A 25,986-nucleotide genomic window follows, 5' to 3' on the forward strand; every position below is an offset into this window, starting at 1 on the left:
TTATGGTAACATGCTTATTTTGAAGTCTTGACTTAACCACTTAAAGGGATATTTCACTTTCAAAACAAATTTGGGTCATTGTATCGTCTACCCAGGCTTATGGGAGCACCCCGGACAGTTTTTAAGTTGCTTGATTCAGTATTTGGATATTTGATATTCATTTTATCAGACACGGCCCCTTCCTATACGAACCCATTGTAACTTCAAACTACATTTTAACCATGTTAGATACATCAAAAACACCCGTCCTTGGTTCTGGTGACTGACATTGTCCTTCTAATACGTGAGGAGACCGTGCTTTTTTCAATTACGTTTTTCATTTATTTTTTGATTTTTTTTGGGGGGGAAAATGAAAAAAATTAAATACAATAATAAACTTGAATTAAATAAATGAAAAACGTTTTCGAAAAAACACGGCCCCCTCACGTATTAGGAGGGCAGGATGAGTCACCAGAACCAAGGACGGGTGTTTTTGATGAATCTAACATGTTAATATAAGTTATAATGGGTTTGTATAGGAAGGGGGCGTGTCTGATAAAATGAACATCAAATATCTAAATACTGAATCAAGCAACTTAAAAACTGTCTGGGGGGCTCACAAAAGCCTGAGTAGATGATACAATGACCCAAAGTTTTTTTGAAAGTGAAATATTCCTTTAAGCCCTATAAACTTGGTCGTACGACAAATTGTGAAAAAAAAGCCACTTTTCAAGCTCAGGATGCATTGTGATGGAAAATATGAGCTTGTTGTTATTTTCCTTTTTTCTGCCTATAATGACATGTACCAAATAGGGATGCCAGATTGAAATCCATTAAATGAGCATTAGACAACATACAGCCACTATAAGGTAACCTATAAGGTTTGATATTTCCCCATCACTGCTATAAGCCAGCAATGGCCTGCAATCATCTAGTGTGCAACAATGTACCACGATGGCATGCCCACAATCATAATATTTTTTAAATCCTCTGTGGATGTATTATTATTATTTTTGTATTTGTTTCCATAAAGATTGTATCTGTATGCCATTTTAAGGACAAACATTGAACTTTCAGTGTTGACTTAAGGATGACACTGGCTGTAGCAATAAAAGCATTCAAATCAAATCAACAAAGATTGTTTATAATTCGTAGCATTGCCATTAGACCTTGTCAGTCGAACTGCGTTGCAGGGGAACAGCTTGGGTTCAAGTTTATTTCCTGTCAGCTGCTGATATTCACAAACACTGCAGCAGGAAATAAACATAGACCCATTTTAAATGTGTCTGAGTGTCAGCCGACATCAACAATCAAAGAATAAACCTGCGCTCTGCCAACTTCCATGGAGAAAAGTTTAAAAAATATATATTTTTATTTTTTAACAATCATAATAATCAGGCATGCAAACAGCCCCGAGGTGAAAAGGGTGACAACATGTTGTTGTTTTTTTCGGTCAGATCACAATATTGCCCTATTTGGATACAAAACGGCTATTGTAGCTGAAAAGCTACAAGTTTGCATGTCTGAATAATGCAAAACAGAAATATTTGTTTGCTTTTGCTTACCCCCCCCCCCCATATATTTTCATAATAAAAAAGTGCCATATATCGTATCGTATCGATGTCGTGAGCCCAGTATCGTATCGTTTCATGAAATTATTAATCGGCACACCCCTAGTACATACATACATACATACATACATACGATGATACGTACGTACGTATACATACATACACACACACACACACACACACACACACACACACACACACACACACACACACACACACACACACACACACACACACATACACACATACACACATACATACATACATACATACATACATACATAGGGACTGGGCTGATTCAAAAGCTGTGGAATGTAGCTTAGATGTAGAGCGTATTCTAAATGTAACTGCATCAGTGAAAGGTGTTGGTAATGTCGCTGTGTGTCTGACCCCACAATCTGTGATCATTCCTGCATACTGTATATTTTGCTGCTGGAGCATGCCTCTAAAAATAAGGCCTTTAAAAAATGACACCCAGCCACAGTGGCTGAACTAAAATTGTGCGAGCCCATAAATCCACTCGACCTGGGCGACACGTTTAACAGCAAATTATGCATGTGCCGTAGCAGCTTGAATGTACTGTAGGTGCTCTAGAAAACTACTTAACTCATTGACTGCCAGAGTCAGGGCCGGCTCTAGGCAATTTGGCGCCCTAGGCAATATTTTTCCTGGCACTCCCCATTTAAAAATAAGAGCACCTCAACAGAAAGTAATACAGAGGACAGGAGCCTATCCTATGTCTGACAGCGCCGCGCCACCGTTTTCTGCCACAGCACCACCTATAGCCTGCAAAAAAAAAATTTCTTTTTCTTTTTCTCGGGCGCCCCCCCAGAGTTAAAAGATTGTCTATAGCTGCTTTTGCCAGCGATTCCGAGGGTTTTTACTAACCATAGAAAAATGGTTAGTAAAAAAAAAATCATAGACATTTTTTTCTTCACAACGATCCACCCGCCGATCGCTTGAAAAGACGTAGGGGGGTCTCGGAGAATTGCCGCCGCCATTGTCCATTCCATAGTTGTGGGCAGTTGAATGTAGCTTGTTTTTGCCATAAAACAACAGAAAGCAGAGAAAATTCAATTTTTTTATAAATCCTATAATACTAAGGGACCAGTCGAAATTTACATAAGGGGGGGCATGGAGGAAATGTATGTGCCCTGATCTAAAATGCCATGACCCTCCCTTTGACAAAAAAAAAAATCAATGACCCTCCCCAAGTGATTACAAAAAAAAGAGTAACCCTCCCCGCCTAGAAGTGCCACGATATATTGTGTCACGATTTAGCCTATCGTGGTATTAAAATGTGATGATAGGTATTGTCATGATGTCATACTGTATCGTAATATTTTTTTAATTGTTTTTTTAATACAAAAAAAACACTTTCTTTTTTTTTGCCGGTGAAAGTTAGGAGTTTTTACTGTATGATATGAAATGTAAAGCTTATCATAATCATAGTAATTATTAATCATGTCCTCCATCATATTCAAGGTATTTTGGAGAGAAATGAAACAGACTCCAGTCAGTCACTTTCAGTTTAAAGCACTGCAGAGGGGAGGTGTTGTGTGTCAGCTGATGCTCGTTGACGCTCGTTAATGTGACATGCATCTGCACTCTCAAATAGGCCTACATCTAATCTAAGATTGTATTATACTGTATCTGGTATTATAGATGTGTTTTAGTTGTTGGAAATAACTAGGCTGCACTTGGTTGGTAAAGTCCAGATGACAAAAATATGAGGTTTGTGGAATTTATAGTTATGCAGTCTTATATTATATTATATTTGTTATATTAGTGTCTATCTGTCCTCTGAAACAATGGGTTTATAGTTAGTGAGAACTTCACTTCTCCATTAAGCTTGCACAAATGTATTTATTTGTGTACAAAGCACTTTGTAATTGTTTCTAACTTGCTTTATAACGTTATTTATAAGATGATGGCCAATGTTGATGATACATGAGAAAAGAACATTAATAATATATCATATCGATATCATGCCCAACATCATGTATCGTATTGTGAAATTCTTGACACCCCTAACCCTCCCCATCAAATACAACATGACATTTAAAACTGATATGTCCAATGTTTTGCTTTCCACATTGATTAGAACATTGCTGTAGTGTAGTCAGTCTTGCTAAATGCACAGTGTATCTGTAGTAGTGGTAGCAGAATGGATAGTGTTCTCATCTTACATGTGGGAAACCCATTGAATCCTGGTCAGATTGAAGAAAGTTGAATATTTGGTAACCAGTAGTTTAAAACTTTTGTCACTCTGCCCTTTTAATTATCAACTACAGTGACTACAACTACACTGTTGCCTACATAAAACAAATTAGGCTATCAATTATGGCCTGATGCTTCTGGTTTTATTTGTGGAGCTATAGGCATCTATACACAACTGTCCATATAGATCCACATTAATCACATGCACAGAATTACTTCAAATGATTATGAATATCCAGTTATAGTAGGCCTATTTATAATGCATCTCTCCAATAACGCCTGTTGAAGTTTTGCTTAATTGTTCAACCACCATCGTTAAGACGCTGAATAGATTTGACTGGGTCGTTCACACTCGCTGTGCGTTGATGGCTTGTTAACGACCGTCATTGATTCTAAATAGACAAGGTGTTACTTGATTTGAATTCTTTGTATCCTTTGAAATGGAGAGGGGTCATTGACCACTGTTCTGCTGTACTAAAAAGGTATATAAAAAACGGACTATTTTATCAATTCAAAAGTGCATGACCCTCCCTTGGATTCAAAGTAAAATTAGCTGACCCTCCCTTGGACCAAAATTAGAAAGGCATGACCCTCCCCTATTTTCCTCCATGCCCCCCCTTATGTAAATTTCGACTGGTCCCTAAACCAAACCAGCTCCATTTTGTTGTGATCACGTGATCTTTGGCTGTGGTCTTCATCATCATCATCATCATCATCATCATGATTCACAGGCTGCGGAACAGCGCCTTCTAACAGGTTGAAATACAAGCAAGCATGGCTCGGCATTGACAGTGGCAGTGACAGGGACTATACCAAGCCCCCAGAACCGAGAGGGAGCAGTGAAGCACGTTGGACATGGTGGCCAATCATGGGTACTGCAGCTTATTACGGCCGGGGCCAGCCAGACACATGAACGAGCGAAAACGGTATACCCATGGGAGAATAGAATTGGACATGACTAAATTAAAGGGTGGGGTGCATACTGACCTTTGTGACATCATTTTTATTTTAGTTTTTGAGAAAACACCTACATACACTAACACCTTTTAGTTTCTGTGTCAATGCAAAAATCATTAAGACATTCAACAAGACTAGCTTTGATTGAAATTGATTGAAATTTTTATTAGGCAAAAGAATGTAAAACAACACAGTTACATTTATAATGCTTTTGTCTAAAAGGTCCGGCCAAAAAAAGTCCTTGCGGACTTGTTTCCGTTGGGGTCCTTGAGTTAATTTCATGGACATATATAGTAGCAACCAAACAGTTCAAAAATCAACATGAAAATACAGATAATACAGAAAAAATACCACTATGTACAAAAAAAGCATTTAAAAAATATATGTACAAAAAAAAAAAAAAAAAAAAAAAGGGGGGGGGGGAAGCATGGAAAAATAAAAATTATATACAAAAAAAGCATGAGGAAATACAAAATATGTACAAAAAGAGGAGGAGGGGGGGGTCGTCTGTCTACAGGGAAACTGGTACTAGCTCCTCTTTCGGCCTCCAGAAAGATGGGTTTTTAGGGCTGTTTTGAATGAGCCCAGCTTGTATTGACACCAAAAAACAAAAAAGAAATCTGACAGCGCTGACCGCTGGCCTTGTTGTTCCGGGCACCTTTAGGCTATAGTGTAGCCTGACAGTGCATTGCGGGTTCGAGACACGTTCCCGACGATCTTTACTGCATGTCTCTCCCCATCTCTCTCTCCCTGTCTCTTCCTGTCCATCTCCACTAATACTTTATAAATAAAGGCAGAAAAAAATATCTTTATAAAAAAGAATATATATATATTCTGACAACTTGGAATGTCAGTATAGGTGAACCTTATTTGATTAATTAAAAGAAAAACTGAAACAAAATTAAACTGTTTCGGTTTGAAGCTGATATTCTAAGATTGGTTTATTCATTTATTTTAAATGTAATAAACAAATGATTTTGTTCTCGCTTTAAAGTTTTCAGCTTTAGTTAACTGAACTAGTGAAAGTGTATCTTTGAGTACAGAAATGAATCCGCACTACTGTACCCCCTCTGTGCACATTATTTGTATTCATAACCCAGTCTAAACAGCTATAGCTCATGTTGGGAAGGCAGTGAGGCAGTGAGTGGATATGGTGGCAAAGCACCATATCCACTCCTTTCTTTAAGTAGACAAATCCCTGTAGAGCCCGTCTAAGCTTCCCTCCCATTAACCCTTTAAGATCGGGAACGCATCTGTGTCATTGTTTAGATTTCTTTGGGTATTCAAAAATAGCAGATATACAAGCTCGTAGCGCGGCACCGAGTGCCGCACTACGAGCTTGTAGATCTGCTATTTTGGGGGAAAAAATGTTGTGAAAATGTGTGCAAATCTTTGAATATATATATATACATTTTTAACTCAAATCTTTGCTTCTGGGGGTCCCTGGAACAAAATATTATCAGATGGGGGCCCGCGGCCAAATACATATCATTTTGGTGATCCTAAAAAGTTTGAGAACCACTGATATATATAGCAACATATGTTTTTAGAAGACATTTGTAGAATCCCCAGAAGCAAAGATTTGAGTTAAAATGTTGGCTTTAAATTTTTTTATATATATATTCAAAGATTTGCCCAAATCTAACAGATTTTTTGCACAAAAATAGTAGATCTACAAGCTCATAGCGCGGCACTCGGTGCCGCGCTATGAGCTTGTAGATCTGCTATTTTTGAATAGCCAAAGAAATCTAAAAAAATGACACAGATGCGTTCCCGGTCTTAATGGGTTAAATGTGGGATTCGTTCCAATAACTTCACGACAACTGCTGTAACACACTGTAAGGCTACAGTAAAGCCACATTCATACTTCATCGCGTGACGGCGTCCCCGCGGTCCGGAAACAGCCGATCTATAAGCTCACAATGCGTCTCGGACGCGACGCATTGTGAGCTTATAGATCGTCTGTTTTCAGGTCCGTGACGGCAACGTACGAAAGAGCATAAATTAGGCATAAGGGATGAGAAGATTTACACAAAAAGAGCCCGTGCCATTTTGATCCCACACGCAAAGCCTAGACTAACCTAATACTCCCTCCGAGTGAGTCAGTGGCTTAATAAGCCCGTATAGATCACTCTCTAAGTCAAAGGTGTAATTTATTAAACTGTAAATCGCAAGAATTACAGTGATGGAGATGGGGACTGCGAAATGTTTTTCAAATAAATAATCAGCCAATACAGGAGACGGTGTCTGGGTTAAGGTAATTATCTGTGAACTAGACTAGTGGAGGAGAGATGGTAATGGGGAGTGGGATATATTCCAGTTTGCTTCAGAGGTGCAATTTATGGCCATTTTAGAGAATGACCATTTGCATTAATAAAATGCTTTCCTTGCAGCCGAGACCGTTTGAGCCCTAATGTTTCAGTTCTGATGAATAATGAAGGCATTTCTTCTCTCCGCTGAGGAGACTTGTCTCTGTGTGTGCGTGTGTGCGTGTGTGCGTGTGTGTGTGTGCGTGTGTGTGTGTGTCCCTTAAGGGGATCCGAGTTGGTTGCTCCTGCTAGACTTGCATGCACATCACACCTGCACTGTACAGAGACTACAATCCCTCATGTGCACACACATGCACATACAGTACAGTACACGTGCACATACACTTCACACAAACCCTCGCACCTTTACTCTTACTTTGTAAACCGTACAGGTATGGGACTGTAGCGGTTCATAATTTTTGTTTCATGTTCGTACTTTGAGGGTTTTGAGAAAATGGATGTATATGTGAGATTGAAACGCTGATTTTTAGTTTTCACCGATATCGACGAAACAGAAGAAGAACTACAGCACTTTTTTGCTCGCGGTTCTTCGTTCCAGAGTGCCAACGCACTTGTTTGTGTAGCATTATGCTGAGTATGCAGTGGTGGAAAGTAACTAAGTACATTTACTCAAGTACTATACTTAAGTAAAAGTGTTATGTGCCACGCCTACACATTGATGAGAAAATGGTCTAAACAGCTAAATTAGCTCTTAGCTAATCTCCGGCACCGTTGGCCTGATCGCAGCGAAACTGTGCTCACACACTCCCTGATGCCAGAGCAGAACCTCTGGCCCAAATGCTTCAGATTGAACTATTATAGCGCCACCAGGAGGAAGATTTTTTGCAAAACTCTTTTTTTTTTACATTACTACTACAGATTTTGTCCAAACATCACGCACATTCGGTACACATTATGTCTATATAGTCATGATCAAGACAAACAACTGAATTCCGAACATTGCTGCCTTACAATAACCTACCTTACCTGGCGGTGACCTGTGCTCCGAGGAGCACTTTTTCTAGTTTTTAATTACACTTTGTGAGGATCAATTGGTATGCCTTATGTGTTGTGCATATGGTGTTATGGTCTAGGCGTGTGTTAATATTGGGTGTTCATATTCTGTTACATGTTCTATGATGCTTATAGTGCCTCCATATTATTAATGCATTGATGTAATTAATCATACCTGATTGGCCATTGGTCATCTGTCAGTGTGTCTGATGTCAACAGCTGCAATGCATTCTGGGATCATGTTGATTGTATATAGTCCAATAAGTATTTTGCAACCGGAGCCCACAGTGTGCAAGTGTTCTCTTTTGTTTTACATGTTACGTTTTTTCTTTGCCTTCGATGTGCATGTCTTTACTTTCTATGTTAGACGCTTTCATATCGTATATTAATTTTTATATATCCAGAAACAGAAAGGGAAGTTAAATGCGACACGATGTGAGCCTGTAGATCTGCTGTTTCTGCCATTCAGCACACGACAATGGGCTTAAGTAGTTCAGACATCTAAAACCCAATAACGTTGTCAGAGAGTTGGTGTGATATTTTCAGGTTCTTTTTTCGAGGCCTTTTTGCACCTCTAATGCAGCTCTGTTAGCATTCAGCCCGCACTCCAGCTGCCTGTCAATTACTCTGAGCTGGTATGCCAGTACATGGCTGGGCTAAATGAGAACAAGCAAAGAACTGTCTGAGTCACCGATCCAGCCTCAAATGACCGGGCCCTTTACTATAGTGCTCAAAGAAGCGCATGAATACGTTTGACAGTGTTTAGAATTTCACTCTGGTGGTAAACACCATCATTTTATACAAAACATGCACACACAAATTTCGCAAAGCTGAACAATTTGATGGCTTTCTCTTGGGGCTGCAACCATCGCTTATCACTTTCTTAGCGATTATTCTATCGAGTACTTTTTTGATGAATCGAAAAAGTCGAGAAGCACGTTATGTCAACAACTTTATAGTTGACTGCAAATGCAACGGTTACATCCCGTCATTTTTGACTGGATTCAAACAGAATGTCAGAGACAGACAGACAGACAACACGCATCTCGTGTCATTTTAGATTTCTTTGGCTATTCATAAATAGCAGATATACAAGCTCATAGCGCGACACCGAGTGCCGCATTATGAGCTTGTAGATCTGCTATTTATGAAAAATCATGAAAATGTGTGCAAATCTTTGAATATATATGTATTTTTAAGGCGAACATTTGTAACTCAACTCTTTGCGTCAAACAGACAGACAGACAGACAGACAGACAGACGTTTATTAATAAATAATCTGTCGGGCAGAAACCTCTTATCTCCATTATCTCCATGTTTTTTTTACTTTTTGTGTATTTTCGTAAATGAACGCCCTACTTAGCGTCACACAAAAGCATCAAAAGTAGCAGATCTACAAGCTCGATTTGCACCGCGTTTCGAGCTTGAAGATCTGCTACTTTTTGCTATTTTGGAATTTGAATCATGTCTGTAACCAACGTCTCCAAATGATGTTCTCCTCCTCCGGTGTATTTTAATTTGTATCAATAACAATAGAGGAACGTGTCCAACCTGCCTCCTTCCTTTGCTTTTTGTATATAAAGATTGTGCAAATCTTTATATATATATATATATATATATATATATATATATATTTTGGGGGGTCTGGGGGTCCCTGGAAATATTTTTGAGATGGGGGTCCGCGGCCAAATACATGTAATTGTGGGGGTCCTTGACATGAAAAAGTTTGAGAAACACTGATATTATATATATATATATATATATTATATATAGAGACATGCGGTGAGATCTCCTCATGGAGACGAACCATTTACTGAAGATGCTCCTCTGCTGTGAAAGTACACCCCGTACAAAGGGTTGGTGGCAGTGTCCATGATGGAGGATAATTTGGCTCAAATTACGCTCTCCTTATTCTGATCACAGAGTCTGCTTTTATAACCAGAACCCCCCCCCCCCCCCCCAATTACAGTCTGATGGGGTAAAAGGGTAAAAGCTGTTTGTTACATTAACCCATTCAATCCGGGGAACGCATCTCGTGTAATTTTTAGATTTCTTTGGGCTATTAAAAAAATAGCAGATATACAAGCTCATAGCGCGGCACCGAGTGCCGCGCTATGAGCTTGTAGATCTGCTATTTATGAAAATTTGTGAAAATGTGTGCAAATCTTTGAATATATATATATATTTTTAAAGCGAACATTTGTAACTCAACTCTTTGCGTCTGTGGGGGTCCCTGGAACAACATATTTTACAAATGTTCGCTTTCAAAATATATATATTTAAAGATTTGCACAAATTGTCACGATATTTTTTTTTTGTTAATAGCCAAAGAAATCTAAAAATGACCCAGATTCTTTCCCGGTCTTAATGGGTTAAAAGGTCAAACAGTCTGCCGTTTTCAGCGTGTCATCGATACAGACCCCCACCTCCACATCCTCTCTCTCTCTCTCTCTCTCTCCCTCTACCGGAGGGTCCAACACCAACTCCGTCGTCTTGCTGACACATTCAGCTGCAGGTGTTTCTCCTCGCTCCACCGGCACAAACTTCTCCAACCAGAGAGTCTGTGTACTCCTCCTCCTCCTCGTCACCCTCGTCAATGCACCCCACGATAGAGCTGTCGCCCAGAGGACTTCACGGGGGTGACAGGCGCCCGAGTCGTAGCAGAAGTCTGAGGCAGTATATATACCGGATGAGCAGAAAAGGAAACAGCGTTGTCCCCCTGTGCAGCTCCAGTGTTACTCACCAACCACATGGGACGTGTTGCTCTGATGTCATACTTAATGTGTGGCCTTCTGGTGAGGTAGTCTAGTTCATTGGTTCTCAAAGTGGGGTCCGGGGACCCCCAGGGGTCCTTGAGGGAGTTCCAGCTAAATGATGGATATAGGAACCAAATGACCTTATGGGTCTGTAACTCTGAGTGTACAAATGGAACCAAATGGACCCTAATGGGTCCATTTGGTTCCATTTGGTTCCATTTGAACACTCTCAGAGTTAAATTATCATTTTACCATACAAATTGGGGTCCCAGAGATAGAAATGCCATTAAATGGGGGTCCGTAGCCTAATGCATGTTAAACTGCAGGGGTCCTTGAAATTAAAATAGTTGAGAATCACTGCTAGAGCCGTACAAATCTTCTCTTATGGGGGTCCCTGGCATATCTTTTCAAATGGGGGTCCGCGGGCTAATAAGTGTCAATTTGGGGGTCCTTGACATGAAAAAGTTTGAGAACCACTGGTCTAGTTCACCATCGGGATGTCAACCTGCATTTCTCTGAGCTTGTGTCCCAGAAATCAGTCACTCACCCTCCATACCGCCGCCTGCTTGCAGCATTTTGACATTGAGAGACATTTTGAGCATTTAACCTATGAGAGTGTCTTACCGGAAGTACCGCTTATGGAAGTTACGTTGATGCTTTTCAGATCTGTCTAAATTTCCCAGATGAAACCCATGTTGTGATTAGTCTCGCGAGCCAGACTGTTGCCTCCCACGATTTTCAAATGCTTCGGTCATACGGTCTGGAGGACGGAAGCGCTGAAAACGACCACTTCGGTTTCATCTTTGCAGTTGTGTAAATTGTAAATATAAATAGTGTAAGCATAGCTTGCTGCTTAGCAGAAATGGGGGGAAAAAATGCTTTAAAGATATTTAAAAATATATTTTCGTGAACGGAAATGACGAACAGATGACAGCTTCCTTCCTCTGCTGCATTCGGAGATTGTGGATTGATTGATTGAATATTGATTGAATATTTTATTAGGCAGAAATGTAAAAACAGCACAAGTACAGTTAAACACTTTGTCTAAAAGGTCCGTCCAAAAAAGTCCTTGCGTCTTGTTTCCATTGAGGTCCTTGGTATTCAATTCATAAGTAGCACCAACAGTTCAATATCATCACAAAATACAGAAACTCGTGGAATAGTTGTCTCGTTATGCGAGACTATGTTGTGATTGGTAAAAAAAAGACAGCTTCCGGGTAGCTGTAATAAGTTACTACGCTTTTCTCCACGTGAGATGATTTCCCTCTCCGATAACAGCCGATACAACGTGCCGACGCGCTGTGAGATTGCGGATTGGCAATTTTTTTGCAGATTATTTGCCTATTAGTGGTGGAAAAAAGTACTTGAATGTTTTACTCAAGTAAAAGTATCAATACTGCAATGTAGAAGTACTCTGTTACAAGTAAAAGTCCGGAATAAAACATTTACTTGAGTAAAAGTACAAAAGCATTGGTATCAAAATGTACTTAAAGTACCAAAAGTAAAAGTACTAACATGTTAGAAAATAGCAGATCTACAAGCTCACAACACGTCACAATGCGACGTGTTGTGAACTTGTAGATCTGCTATTTTCAAATAGCCTAGGTATAAAATAGGGCTAAAGTGGTTATAGTATGTTTTATAATGTAATAATTGATATCTGCAAAGTAACTAGTAACTAAAGTTTTCAAATAATTGTGGTGGAGTAAAAGTACAATATTTTCCTCTGAGATATAGTGGAGTATGAGTAAAAATATTGAAAATTGTAAATACTCCAGTAAAGTAAAAATAACTCAACATTTTACTTAGGTACATTACTTGAGTAAATGTACTTAGTTACTTTACACCACTGCTATTATGACATGTGTACACTAATGTTCCGGACCCTGGGGGACCCCGGTCAACAAAGTATAGGATTTAGGTGGTTAAAAAGTGTATTGAGTTGAACATTCCCTCCTCCAATCACATGGCTTCCTCACAGCGACTCGCTTCACTAAGTGTTTACTCAGTGTTGGGGGATAATTAGTCAGTTGTGATTACCTGCCTTACCCTCCATCGCACACTTTTTGCCCACATCTGCTGAACGCTGTTCAACATGGAGGCCCCTGTCTGTCCCCCCTGCAGGTGCTTATCTCCTCGTGGAAGCGTATAATTATGTCCAATATTCAACACTCACAGGGAATACTTTGCATCTGCTCGCTGTTGGATACATTTGGATATACAGTAATTACGCATGCACGCACACACACACACACACACACACACACACACACACACACACACACACACACACACACACACACACACACACTGATGCAGACAACACGGTTCCGTTGGGGCCCAGAGTCATTTGGGGCCCACCCGTGCTCTGTCGGTAAATTCAAGTAATAACTACATACAGAGATGCAATGGCAGTTGAATTGACCAAAGTTTGGCGGAGCCCCGGGCCCGGTGGCTGCTGCTAGCACCTGTGGGCCCCCCAACAGCTGTAGTGGAGAGGGTAGGCTAATAACGTGGAGGAAGTCAAAAGAGGCAAAGGATACCGTGGGCTCTCCCCCTACTGCACTGAGCTGCTGCTGCTCCGTTCATCTCGACCTCGCAACTACTGTAAGCTCCCTAAATGTAGGCTAGTTTGTGATTATGTGCTATGCAAGAATAATGAATAGGCCTAGCTATCTGCATTTTATTATTATATTAAGTGTTTCTTATGGATTGTATGTATATGTTTAGTCTGGGCGTTTGATAGTCTGATTGGAATTAGTCACCATCAGCGGCGGTCGTGCGCGCACGCTCGCACGCGGGGGGGTTGCGTCAGGGCCCAATGTTGGCTCGTTACGCCGCTGGCTGACACACACACACACACACGCACATGCACACACACAGAGAGACACACACATGCTTACGTTCCTTTTGTAGCTCATGTCACAAAGTTTTTATCAATGGTCGAATGATCAGAGTAAATGGAAGATTTGAATTGTCGGTTGGACAATTGGCAATTATTTCTGTGTCAAATGGAATGTAATTGAATGGAGTCATTCATTTCTTGACTTCTTTCTGTTTACAGTTAAAGTAATGACAACATTGAACAGCACATGCATCAAACACTATTTATATGCTGTCCCTGACTTCACCCTTCAGCATAGAGTAAATACATGCAAAATTTGCAAATAATTAAATATAAACAGAGTCGCGAGTTATTCGCTAATATATGACTGTTTACACATTCCGCATGGCTGCTCGTGCTCTAGATGGAAATAGTCCTAATTGAAATGCCGAAATAAGTTGTATGCCTCATTAAATGTTTTGCTGTAATCTATAGAGTAAACTGATTTATCATTTTGTCCTGGTACAGGATGCAAGATTTATATTTTTTTCCAAAGACAGAGGAAACCTATAATTAGTCTTTCTGACAACTCTGTTGATTTAATGATGACTGAACACAACATAACTGAAGCAAAAATGAATACAGCACAGCTGCGCTATGTAACTTTCCTGTTCTATCCTGGATTTGAACCAAGGGCCCAGCATCCGGCTTTGAAATTGAGTCTATATAGGAAGTTACAGTTCATATGAATGGCCTGTAGTTTCTCTGTTTTACCCCTGCTGGTGTCAGAAATACATTTTCTCCATTCAAGTGGGTGGGTTTTTGACGAACTTTAGACTTGATTGTATTACCTTAATAAACATTGTCATAAACACTATATGCTTCCAGTCGCTAGTTTAAAGTCTTCTTTCAATCATCATGATATGCGTTTTGGTAAACTATGGTCCCATTTAAAAAAAATTGCTGATAAAGTAGGGTATGCTACGGAGCCCCTTAGGGGACATTACTAGGTAGATTGTTTTAAGGGTAGGTACATTATTTTAAGAGCTAGGTAGATTGTTTTAAGGGTAGGTACATTATTTTAAGAGCTGGTGGTTTATGTTTTCTGGTATGGAAAAAAAAAACATAGGCTATAACATTTTTTTTGAGGGATGAGTTATTTTTTTTGAGGGATGAGTTTTTTTTTTTGAGGGATACGTTTTTTTTTGTTGAGGGATGAGTTTTTTTTTTTGAGGGATGAGTTTTTTTTTTGAGGGATGAGTTTTTTTTTTGAGGGATGAGTTTTTTTTTTTGAGGGATGAGGTTTTTTTTTTTGAGGGATGAGTTTTTTTTTTTGAGGGATGAGTTATTTTTATTGAGGGATGAGGTTTTTTTTTAGGAGGGATGAGTTTTTTTTTTTAAAAGAGGGATGAGTTTTTTTTTTAGGAGGGATGAGTTTTTTTTTTAAAAGAGGGATGAGTTTTTTTTTTTAGGAGGAATGAGTTTTTTTTTAAAAAGAGGGATGAATTTTTTTTTTTAGGTTAGTTTTTTTTCTTCATGCATGACAAAAAAAAAAAAAACTTTGAAAAAAAAAAAAAAAACTTGGACCAAAAAAAAATATTATGCCTATCTTGAAAATAAAACCTCTCCTTTTCAAAGTCGCTATTTATAGAATAGTGGAGCGGCTAAGAGAAAAATCGTTCACTTTGTGATGCAAGCATGAAATTTGGTACATTTACTCTTCAAACCCCACTCTTTTCAAAAATACCGCTGGCCACGCAAAATTCCAAAATGGCGGCCCACAAATCCAAGATGTCTGTCCAAAAGTGAGGTTTTTCCTTTATAACTCGAAATGTATTGATTTTAAGCACCATAAATGTATTAAAGTTGAATATAAATTTGGGCATTGTGGCTATTTTGGTACCACGTACATGACTGTATCTATTACGGTTCTTGAGATACAGCATATAGGTACTTTTACAGACTCAGGAGAGTAAGAAATGTGCAACATTGATTGTTAATAAGTGAATATGGTGATATTTGGTGTTATTTTCATAACCTGTTATTTTCAGTAGGGTTATAACATACAATTCTAAATCCAAGATGGCGTCCAAGATGGCTGCCATTAACTTGAAGTAATCATATCTTAGCAACTATGATTTTTTTTGGCGTGCATATGTTTTTTGGTCTATGAATCCAATGGGGCCATTGCAGTACAGAATTTAGACGTTGATAAAAGTGGATATTTTGGTACCTAGTGCATGTCTATATCTATTGCGGTTCTTGAGATACAGCTTATAGGTTCTTTTACGGAATCGGGAGAGCATAAAAAAGAGGTTTTGAGTTACACCTCACAGTTGCAACTGCACAGAGCTGTACACATGAGACCCAGTTTATAGCACTTGCACCTGCCACGACAGCCACATTTACAGCCACATTTGGTAAGCTGTTTGCACGTCTTGGCTATTGGAGAGTTGGCTGTCCAGAAGACCTGCCATTCCTCACCAACCTTCTGCCATCCCCAGTCTGCAGGGTCCTCTGCTCCTGGCTGACACTGGGTTGCCTGGGCCCACACACAACCAGCCTGGTAGGCAGCACGCCTGGTGTGTTGGAGCAAAGCTGCTCTGGTTGGTGGGATTGACTCATAAGGCCTCTGCTTTCTGGCAAACATGTCAAACCTGGCCTCATCCACAGTAGCAGCTGTGCTGGATCTGTCATACATTAGGATGACAAACCTCTCCAGAATCTGTAGGTCACAATCCTCCACTGTGGGAGGGTAAATACCCAGTTTGGAGAATACAGGCGAGACCTCTGGGCATATGTCCCATGTCTGCCAAGCAGTTTTCTTGCCTTTGTCGCGGAAGGCTGACACGGTGTCACATCCTGTAAAGGCATGAAAGAATAGCAAGCTGATAGCCGCATCTTTGTGCACGCCAAACATGCTGCAGAACATGGTAGCCAATCCATCCTGATCAAGGCAAATGACACAGATGTTCTCATCTTAGCAAGTGTCTTCGCTGCTCTTCAAGAGGCTGGACTACAGCAGATGTGGGTTGCATTTGGACAAGGTCAGAGCCTGCGCTGGATCAGTGTGCATGACCTATTTCATTTTGTTGGCCAGGAGAAGGTCAAAGGCATGCTATTCTTTCATGCCTTTACAGGATGTGACACCGTGTCAGCCTTCCGCAACAAAGGCAAGAAAACTGCTTGGCAGACATGGGACATATGCCCAGAGGTCTCGCCTGTATTCTCCAAACTGGGTATTTACCCTCCCACAGTGGAGGATTGTGACCTACAGATTCTGGAGAGGTTTGTCATCCTAATGTATGACAGATCCAGCACAGCTGCTACTGTGGATGAGGCCAGGTTTGACATGTTTGCCAGAAAGCAGAGGCCTTATGAGTCAATCCCACCAACCAGAGCAGCTTTGCTCCAACACACCAGGCGTGCTGCCTACCAGGCTGGTTGTGTGTGGGCCCAGGCAACCCAGTGTCAGCCAGGAGCAGAGGACCCTGCAGACTGGGGATGGCAGAAGGTTGGTGAGGAATGGCAGGTCTTCTGGACAGCCAACTCTCCAATAGCCAAGACGTGCAAACAGCTTACCAAATGTGGCTGTAAATGTGGCTGTCGTGGCAGGTGCAAGTGCTATAAACTGGGTCTCATGTGTACAGCTCTGTGCAGTTGCAACTGTGAGGTGTAACTCAAACCTCTTTTTTATGCTCTCCCGATTCCGTAAAAGAACCTATAAGCTGTATCTCAAGAACCGCAATAGATATAGACATGCACTAGGTACCAAAATATCCACTTTTATCAACGTCTAAATTCTGTACTGCAATGGCCCCATTGGATTCATAGACCAAAAAACATATGCACGCCAAAAAAAAAAGTATCATAGTTGCTAAGATATGATTACTTCAAGTTAATGGCAGCCATCTTGGACGCCATCTTGGATTTAGAATTGTATGTTATAACCCTACTGAAAATAACAGGTTATGAAAATAACACCAAATATCACCATATTCACTTATTAACAATCAATGTTGCACATTTCTTACTCTCCTGAGTCTGTAAAAGTACCTATATGCTGTATCTCAAGAACCGTAATAGATACAGTCATGTACGTGGTACCAAAATAGCCACAATGCCCAAATTTATATTCAACTTTAATACATTTATGGTGCTTAAAATCAATACATTTCGAGTTATAAAGGAAAAACCTCACTTTTGGACAGACATCTTGGATTTGTGGGCCGCCATTTTGGAATTTTGCGTGGCCAGCGGTATTTTTGAAAAGAGTGGGGTTTGAAGAGTAAATGTACCAAATTTCATGCTTGCATCACAAAGTGAACGATTTTTCTCTTAGCCGCTCCACTATTCTATAAATAGCGACTTTGAAAAGGAGAGGTTTTATTTTCAAGATAGGCATAATATTTTTTTTTGGTCCAAGTTTTTTTTTTTTTTTTCAAAGTTTTTTTTTTTTTGTCATGCATGAAGAAAAAAAACTAACCTAAAAAAAAAAATTCATCCCTCTTTTTTAAAAAAAACTCATCCCTCCTAAAAAAAAAAACTCATCCCTCTTTTTAAAAAAAAATTATCCCTCCTAAAAAAAAAACCTCATCCCTCTTTTAAAAAAAAAACTCATCCCTCCTAAAAAAAAAACTCATCCCTCAAAAAAAATAACTCATCCCTCAAAAAAAAACTCATCCCTCAAAAAAAAAAAACTCATCCCTCAAAAAAAAAAACTCATCCCTCAAAAAAAAAAATCATCCCTCAAAAAATAATAAGTATCCCTCAAAAAAAAAACTCATCCCTCAAAAAAAAAAACTCATCCCTCAAAAAAAATGTTATAGCCTATGTTTTTTTTTTTCCATACCAGAAAACATAAACCACCAGCTCTTAAAATAATGTACCTACCCTTAAAACAATCTACCTAGCTCTTAAAATAATGTACCTACCCTTAAAACAATCTACCTAGTAATGTCCCCTAAGGGGCTCCGTAGTATGCTGTAGGAGGGGCGGGATGATTTGATTGACAAGCTTTACACAACCAATAGCATTCATTCCCCACCCCCGCTCTTGATTGACAAGCTACCCAACCAATGGCCTTCATCTCCGGTTGCATAGGATATGACGCGATATGACGCAATATAGAAAGATGGCGGATTTGAAATTGCTGAAAAAATAGGCTTCATTTACAGTGTGTAGAGTCTATGGGTGTAATGCTGTCCATTCTTTTTACTGTATGATTTGAACCCAGGTCTCCTGCGCAAGTGTTGACATTGTTACCACTGAGCTAATACTGCCTGCTTGCTCAGGGTTAAAATGTAATTTTGACCAGAAACAGGTCGTGTCCAAGCTAGACACAGGATCTAAATGTCTCAATAGAAGAGCAGGGAGAGAAAATTGTATAAGTTATATAGTATTAATATACTCTGCCAGAGTGGACAAAATAATATTTTATTCACAAAAAAAGTTATATAATTCAGTTGTTCAAATGTGGTTTATATAATACTGAATGAATTAATTCTGAATGTTGGATACATTAACATGTATGTGTAGATCATACTTTAAATTACAATTGACAAGAAAATAAACAATCTTATAATGAATGAGAATGTATTTCATTATTGTTTACCTCCACTTCCAAAATTGTAATGTTCAATTCCCCAGTCAAAAAAAGAGTGAAAAATATCTACGAGCTCACAACGCATCGTTTTGTTTGCAATTTTTGTTTAAAATAGGGCTTTAGCGATTGCGTCTGATTCCACAGTGGCGGTGAAAAGGAGAGCTGGTGAAATCTCAGCACAGCAGCCCAGCAATTTGAACAATGGCTGCCTCCAGACCACCCGCTGTGGTCAGCCTCTCGTCTCCTCACCCCGCTGTCTAACCACAGGCTTGTTAGAGGGTGCAGGATTTGCTGTGGGGAACCCTGTATGTCCAAAACCGTTCCTTTGTTATTATTTATATATTTTTTAATACAACCCATGCCTTCAAAGCGGGAAGGCATCTGTGTAACCACTTTCACCATTATTTTTATACTTTGGCTATTAAAAAATAGCAGATCTACAAGCTGCACAGAGTGCCGCGCTATTATATATAATTTTGGGAGGTCCTTGACATAAAAATGTTTGAGCACCACTGATATATAGCAACATACGTTTTTTTCCCCCAAGAAACTGTTTGAAGGATTTAGAAGACATTTGTAGAATCCCCCAGAAGCAAAGATTTGAGTTAAAAATTTAAATATATCTATATATTCAAAGATTTGCAAACATTTTTACGATTTAAAAAAAAATAGCAGATCTACAAGCTCATCTTAAAATGACAAACAGATGCGTTCCCGGTCTTAACGGGATAACATGGTGAAATTAGCCAATCTACGAGCTCACAACGCGTCACGATGCGGCGGGTTGTGAGCTTGTAGATCGGCAACTTTTTGCACTCTTCTAGACTAAGTAGGGTGACGAAAAAGCATACAAAGTTGAAACATGGATATACAAGGTTTCTGCACGACAGAGACGATTTCTCCCGCGGAACAAAATACCTTCACCCTAAAGACACCTTCCTTTAACAGCTTCATATTTTAACCCCAGCCGTGTGTGTGTGTGTGTGTGTGTGTGTGTGTGTGTGTGTGTGTGTGTGTGTGTGTGTGTGTGTGTGTGTGTGTGTGTGTGTGTGTGTGTGTGTGTGTGTGTGTGTGTGTGTGTGTGTGTGTGTGTGTGTGTGTGTGTGTGTGTGTGTGTGTGTGTGTGTGTGTGTGTGTGTGTGTGTGTGCGCATCACGGTTTGAGTCTCTGCAGCATGATTCACAATCTGCAGGCAGCAGGTTGGCAGCCAGTCGGCTTGTGTGGGAAGAGGAATAATGTTGTTTTTTTCCCCCGCTCCTAAAATGTCAGATTTTTTATGGCAAACATAATCTAATTGGGTGGTGTCTGAGTAAAACACTGCGTGCGTGCGTGCGTGCGTGCGTGTGTCAGTGGTGTAAAGTCACTAAGTACATTTTACTCAAGTACCGTACTTAAGTACACATTTGAGGATTTTTTTTACTTTACTGGAGTATTTCCCATTTTCAATACTTTTACTTCTACTCCACTACTTCTCAGTGGCAAAACATTGTACTTTTACTCCACTACAACTATTTGACAGCTTTAGTTGCTAGTCACTTTGTAGATTTAGATTATTATCACAAAACATACATTAACCACTTCAGCTCTATAATTCGGCCATTTGAAAATAGCCGATCTACAAGCTCACAATGTGTCGCGATGCGACGCACTGTGAGCTTGTAGATCTGCTATTTTCAAAAGACGTGTATACATTATGAACTTGTAAAATGGGACATTTTGCACAAGTATATTTTGATGCCAATACTTTTGTACTTTTACTCAAGTACATTTTGATTACCGGACTTTTACTTGTAACAGAGTATTTCTACACTACAGTATTGATACTTTTACTTGAGTAAAAGATGCGAGTACTTTTTTCCGCAACTGGCGTGCGTGCATGCGTACTAATCATGGATAAATAAAAGCATCAACCTGCAAGAATGAGGCATCACCTAAATGAACAGTTTGACGTGAGTCGTGAAATATTTGCAAACACATTTTCGGATCATTTTATTCGTCACACTCCTGGTGTGTAGAGTTTGATTAATGTTCAAGGTTGAGGTAAATGTTAGTGTTAGTCATGTAGTGGTGATGGTTAGGGCTGGGGCTGGAGGCTAGGGAAATCAGTGTGTGTGTGTGCTTATGCGTGTGTATGTCAGGGGGTGGGCAACTTTGATGATGGAGAGGGCCACTATATTTCCTCACTCACTCCAGAGGGCCCCATTGCATTATACTGTCGGGCCATTCTATGTCACACAAAAGTAGCTAAAATACTGCGAAGCGTTTTGAGCTTGTAGATCTGCTATTTTTGCTATTTTTGAATTGAAATTCTGAAAAGTTACATTTTTATTTAATTTCAAGTGCATTTACTTATGTTAACTTAATGAACTTAACACATTGGGTGCCAAAACCGTATATATACGGTTTTGCGCATACTAACGTTGAGTGCCAAAACCGTATATATACGGTTTTTGAAAAAAAAAAAGGAAATACAGGAAATATCACTCCTACAAGATTTAGACTCCAATCCACCTCCTGGTTAACTTATGACTTCAAAAACCTGTATCTCGGCTCCTGTGCACTTTTTTTTTTTACAATGTTAATTTAACTATTTTCAACTGGCTGCAACTATGGAATGGATTTCCGAATGTTTTAAATTTTTTCCCCCCGATTGTACGAGACCTGTATGTGTGTAATGAGGGGATCACCGTGAGGACGGTGATCACTGAAAATATTTTGTGACTACTTGAAAAAGGTTCAAAATGTTTAAAAAGTCCTGGCACTCAAAGTATAATATTTTAATAAACCTCTGGCACCCAATGTGTTAAATACAAATACATTGGACATAAAGAAAATTAATACTAGTCATTAAGCTACTACTAATATAGACTGAGGTAATTAAAGCCGGTCATGTTTAGCCTGATTATCAGCTTCAGTCTGAAATTGGCTGCAGTGTCGGCGATTACAAGGGGGAGGGGATTCGAATTTCCCTAGACCAATCACAAGAGATCCACGGATCCGCCTACATCTGACGTCATCGCACAGCTTGTTTCAACAGATATTCGCTGATTGGCTTGTCGTTAGACACCCACCCCCACCTCCGACTCTCATTGGACGGTACTTTTTGTATGGAAGATATCCTAGGCTCACATTTCAACACCAGACCAAGAGGCAGTCCACTCAGAGAGTGGGCGGGGTCTATGGTTTGGAACCAGGCTAGGTCATGTTTGCAATTGTAACAGCTGAAATAAATAATGTATCAGTATTCCGATATCAACCTGCGGGCCGCATTAAGTGAAGGTTTTGTGGCTCCCGGGCCGCCAGTTGCCCATGTATGGCGTATGTGCGTGTGTGTACCGCTTTCATAATCCCGACGGATTCACTATTTTCTTAAAAGGAAACTCCAGCACATTGGGCTGCGCTTGAAAAGTGGACACACATTGTAAATGAGTTAGCATTTTACTGACGTGACTAAATAAACTACATGTATTTGTGATTTGTTTTGTTTCCCACAGCTTTATAGCTCACAGGAGTTTGGCAGAAGATGGCAGCTGGTGCACGAGAGAGTGGCTCCCAACCGCTTCTATTGGTAAGCATACGATTTCACTAGACAATTAGATCCAACCTAAGCAGAGGTGGAAAAAACTTTTTTTGGGGGGGTAAAATTAAAAGCATCAATACCACAATATAAAAAAATACCTTGTTACAAGTCAAAGGCCTGTGTTAAAACATTTAGTTGAGTAAAAGTACAAAAGTATTGGCAACAAAATATACTTAAAGTACCATGTTAGATTGGCTTAAGTGGTTAATGTTTTGTATTAATAATCTATATCTCCAAAGTAACTAGTAATTAAAGCTGTTAAATAATTGTGGTGGAGTAAAAAGTACAATATTCACCTCTGAGATGTTGTGGAGTATGATAATTTAAATCTTGCAGACCTTCTAGACTAAGTAGGGAGACCAAAAAGCATACAAAGTTGAAACACGGAGATACAAGGTTTCTGCACGACAGAGACCATTTCTCCCACGGAACAAAATACCTTCACCCTAAAGACACCTTCCTTTAACAGCTTCATATTTTAACCCACAAGTGTCTGCAACTGCTTTTTAAACTTCGATAGGGGAGAGTTTCTGTTTTGTTTTGTTTTATCATTGATGTGAATATTGATGTGAAAATGAAATTGTACTGTGATGTATCTTGACGACGACGACTGCAAATGAGGGCAACCTCAACGTCTTTCGAGAATAAGTAAAGGTTTGAATGAATAAGTATGACGTATCAAAAAATGAATTATTCCAGGCTGCTCGGCAGTGGTGGAAAAGTACTCAAATGTTTTACTTAAGTAAAAGTATCAATACTGCAATGTAGAAGTACTCTGTTACAAGTAAAAGTCCGGAATTCAACATTTACTTGAGTAAAAGTACAAAAGTATTGGTATCAAAATGTACTTAAAGTACCAAAAGTAAAAGTAACAAAATGTTTGAAAATAGCAGATCTACAAGCTCACAACGTGTCGCGATGCGACGCGTTGTGAGCTTGTAGATCTGCTATTTTCAAATAGCCTATGTATAAAATAGGGCTAAAGTGGTTAATATATATACATAATGTAATCATTTAAATCTGAAAAGTAACTATAGTAACTAAAGTTTTCAAATAATTGTAGTGGAGTAAAAGTACAATATTTGCCTCTGAGATGTAGTGGAGTAGAAGTAAAAGTATTGAAAACTGGAAATACTCTGGAAGTACCTCAAAAAGTGTGGAGTCTACGTCCTCCCGGTGGGGGCTCCTCACTGGCAGGTGAGCCAGTAGGACACAACAGCGGTGACAACACACTAATGTGTTTGGGGAGGAATTCATTGACGTAACGTCTAAATTGGGGAGAAAAATTGGTAAAAAAAAAAAGCAAAAGTTAAATAAAAGGAATTATTCAAGTGAAGTAAAAGTACCTCAAATTACTTAAGAACAGCACTTGAGTAAATCTCCACCGCTGACCCTATAAGCCTGGTGTAGAGCTAGAAGCGTGTGTGAATAATCCTCTTGGTGGTACAGTATATTGGTGGTACAGTATATTGGTGGTACAGTATATTGGTGGTACAGTATATTGGTGTCATTCCTACTCTTGTAAATGAACGGGGTTCCTATAGAGGTCTGACAAGACAGGATGTGTACAGAGTAAAATACTTTACTCCATTTGTCCATTTGTTATGGGCGGCTGTGGCTCAGGAGGTAGAGCAGGTCGTCCAATGATCCGTGGGTCGGCGGTTCGAATCCCGGCTCCTCCTGTACACATGTCGAAGTGTCCTTGGGCAAGACACTGAACCCTACATTGCCTCCAATGATTCGGTCGGCGCTAGCTTGCCACCATTGGTGTGTGAATGTGGGAAAAGTGGGGACGCTGGCGTCGACTGTTCGCCGCTCCACCTCCCAATGTCCCCCACCTGTATGAATGAATGAACCATTGTAAAGCGCTTTGAGCACTTGGAAAAGCGCTATAAAAATGCAATTCATTATTATTATTATTAATCTTGTACAGATGTTACATTTTTAACACTCAAAAGAGTTTAAAGTAACACTGATAATTTTACTGAATATGGAGAAATATCGATTTAGGGGAAGATATAGATTTAATTGATTATAACTTTGAGGTGAAATGTGATTAATTCTTATTGTAAAAAAAAATCCAAATTCTGAAAATATTACAGATATCCAAGCTCTCTCTCTCTCTCTCTCTCTCTCTCTCTCTCTCTCTCTCTCTCTCTCTCTCTCTCTCTCTCTCTCTCTCTCTCTCTCTCTCTCTCTCGCACACACACACATAATTTTTTTAATTGGAAAGTGACACATTAACAGTAATCGTTAAACACAAATGATTGACTTCCACTCTCAAAACAATGTGGAATAGATCCCCTACAATTAGAGCTGCACAACATGGACAACATTCACAGACACAGGGATCTCCATAAGGACACAAGGGACACAAACAGACAAGACAGATACAGACATTTGTAGATTTATAGATATTCCTGGAAAACCGCTGATCTGACCAACTTCCCACTTGGCATAGAACTCCCTCGGGTCCTCAGCAATACACGTGCCAAGTTCAGTGTTGCCAGATTCTGTGAAAGAAACCAGGTCTAGGAAAACAAGCCCAAAAGAAGCGACTATATGGGCCACATGAGCACTTTAAACATATACATCAGCTATTTGAAAATAGCAGATCTACAAGCTCACAACGCGATGTGACACGTTGTGAGCTTGTAGATCTGCTATTTTCAAATACCATCTTGGGAGAAAATTATAATAAGCAGACCTGGCAACACTGGCCAAGTTGCTGAAGTTGTTCGTTTGGAGGGGGTCAGATAGAGATTGTGTGCATTTACAGTATGAGATGAGATGCATGTTGGGACACGGACACCCCTCCCACACATACCCCTCCCACACATACCCCTCCCACACATACCCCTCCCAAATTGATGTATATTCGGCCGCGGAACCCCATCTGAAGAGTTTCGCTTAGCTTATAATGCATTGATAGATGTACAGATGGATAGATAGATAGATAGATAGATAGATAGATATAGAGAATTATATTGGCATCACAAGCATTATGACCAGCACTTGTAATACTTCATAAACCTCGTTATAAACTGTTGTGCATAATTATAAACATTTATAACGAGTGTTATGAAGCCTTATAAGTTATAAGGCATCATAAATGTGCCTATAATGTGTTATAGACCCGACCTTAACTCTTTCACTGCCAGGAATTAATTC

General features: G+C 39.6%; 1 protein-coding gene across 1 annotated transcript in view; it reads left to right on the forward strand.

Annotated features, from left to right (window-relative positions):
* sorcs1 (sortilin-related VPS10 domain containing receptor 1) overlaps positions 1-25,986 on the forward strand; it is a gene marked incomplete at its 5' end in the record, with an annotated part of 274,435 nt that overhangs the window by 169,777 nt on the left and 78,672 nt on the right. The window contains one exon of the mRNA XM_080441450.1: positions 22,730-22,803. Coding sequence (XP_080297576.1) covers positions 22,730-22,803 — 74 coding nt within the window. The remainder of the gene's footprint in view (positions 1-22,729; positions 22,804-25,986) is intronic.

Source organism: Gymnoscopelus braueri (genome assembly GCF_963280865.1).
Source record: "Gymnoscopelus braueri genome assembly, chromosome: 2".
In the NCBI taxonomy this organism is placed as follows: domain Eukaryota; kingdom Metazoa; phylum Chordata; class Actinopteri; order Myctophiformes; family Myctophidae; genus Gymnoscopelus; species Gymnoscopelus braueri.